Source organism: Alexandromys fortis, unplaced genomic scaffold, assembly GCF_014885135.2.
Source record: "Alexandromys fortis isolate MF-2015 unplaced genomic scaffold, M_Fortis_MF-2015_v1.1 scaffold_239, whole genome shotgun sequence".
NCBI lineage: Eukaryota > Metazoa > Chordata > Mammalia > Rodentia > Cricetidae > Alexandromys > Alexandromys fortis.
This window is the reverse complement of record NW_026068120.1, coordinates 1,910,474-1,912,398: the sequence shown is the minus strand read 5'-3', so window position 1 is coordinate 1,912,398 and position 1,925 is coordinate 1,910,474. Positions and strand designations below refer to the sequence as shown.

The window sequence follows — 1,925 nt, the reverse complement described above, 5'->3', positions numbered from 1 at the left end:
TTTTAACCGATTAAGTCAATTTATTAAAACAGTTGACTTAGGCATCTGCAATGGTGACTTCAACCTCCACGCCCGGCTCAATACTGATGGATGTAATCTGTTTAACTATCTCGGAGGGGCTGTGCAAGTCAATGAGGCGCTTGTGGATTCTCATTTGGAAACGATCCCATGTCTTGGAGCCTTCCCCACAAGGTGTTTTTCTCATAGTGATCCTCAGGGTCTTGGTGGGCATGCGCACGGGCCCCTTCACTTTCAGGTTCTTCTCCTTGGCGCCTCTGATCAGGTCGGCACACACCTTCTCCAGCGACTTCACGTTGCGGCTGGTGAGCGTGATCCGGATGCGGTGGATCGCCACCTCGGGCTCCACGGGCGTCTTCTCGGTATCTTTGAAAGCCATGGCTGCGGTGCGGGCTTCCTGACCGACTTGTTCCTCGGCGGGGAGGGAACAGCGGTGAGTCAGGACGGGAGCAGGCCGAGCGAAGCTCCGCGGCGCACACCACCACGTGACCTTGCTTTCCTCTGATGCTCTAGCTAAAGTGTATTTTAATGTTGTCCTATGTGTCCTTGAGGCTGTGGTCATTTTTCTTCAATAATTAGACTACTTAGCTTCTTTTGCTCTGTCTTTGAGTTCTCTGTGTGTTTCTTCATTTGGGAATGGCAACAATATCTTCTAGGAAGCATGGTCCCTACTGGACTGTACTAAGATGGCAAATTTTCTAATAGGCAAAAACGAGGAAAGGACTGAGGTAAGAGACAGCAGTAAGTTAAAGGTGGACTCCCTGCCAGCTTTTGATCATGTTCGCATCCTGCTGGAGCTCTTGCTCCTTCTATCCAGGCTGTTCATCTCTCAGCTGTCAGCCAGGGCACTGTCTTCTTTTGGAAATCAGTCTTCTTCCTGGGTTAAGTGCTTTGTGCTCCCATAACATCCGTTATACTATTACTAACATATTAGGATGGTCTGTGTATGTGTTTATCTTTCTTATTATAAGCCATCTGAAGATGGGCATGAGCTCTTTAAGGGCAGGACTTTTTTTTAGTTTGCTTTACCTAAGCTTATTAACACCTGCAAACTAACAACTGCTGAATAAAATTTCTTGGATTAAACTGAATGGATTAGCTTTTCATTCTGTTGCCCAGCGCGAACAGTCAGCGAGAATGAAGACCTAGCTTCTGTGTATCGTGTACTCTGTGAGAACCTTCTTTGTCCATAGCATTAGCATGTGATGATAGTGTTGCTGCTCTCATTCGCCTGGAGCAGTGCTTCTCAGCCTCCCTAATGCCGTGACCGCTAATACAGTTCCTCATGTTGTGGGGACCCTCAGCCATACAGTTATTTTTGTTGCAACTTCATAACTGTAAATTTGCTACTGTTATGAATTGTAATATAAATATCTCTGTTTTCCAGTGGCCTTAGACAACCCTTGTGAGGGAACATCCAACCCCCCACACAAAGGGGTCGTGGTCCACAGATTGAGAACCTTTCACTACTGTTCGGTATCCTCTGGGAGTGAGATGTTTTATAAAGTAACCTTTATGAAATTAGATCCAGTATCTCCATGTAACCATTTATAGTTTTCCACTAAGCTCCTATCCGGAAATTGTTCATAATGCATAATCATTAAAAATATTCCCCCATTGCCAGTAAAGCCACAATTCAACTCATTGTCTCACCTATGACAATACTGTTTTGGAACTTTGTCCTGGATCCTTATTTTACCACTTTGAAAGCAGCCCCTGTCTTGTTCACATGGTTTTCACGTGCTTTGCAGGTCTGCGAGTTACATTTTCTGTCCCTCAGGGGACAGAGTTCTGTCTTCTGGGGGACACTGGCCATAGGGTTTTCTGTACTGGCTTTTTTTTTTTTATTATTGAGAAAAGGAAAAAAAAAGTTTCCGCCTCCTCCCAGCCTCCCATTTCCCTCCCCC

General features: G+C 45.5%; 1 protein-coding gene across 1 annotated transcript; it reads right to left on the bottom strand.

Moving 5' to 3' along the window:
* Window positions 1–6: 6 nt before the first annotated feature.
* Window positions 7–412, bottom strand: LOC126490303 (40S ribosomal protein S20-like). Its single transcript, XM_050125147.1, has one exon. It carries the CDS (start codon window positions 395–397, stop codon window positions 38–40), a length of 360 nt encoding a protein of 119 aa, XP_049981104.1. The 5' UTR covers window positions 398–412; the 3' UTR covers window positions 7–37.
* Between the last annotated feature and the right edge of the window lie 1,513 nt (window positions 413–1,925).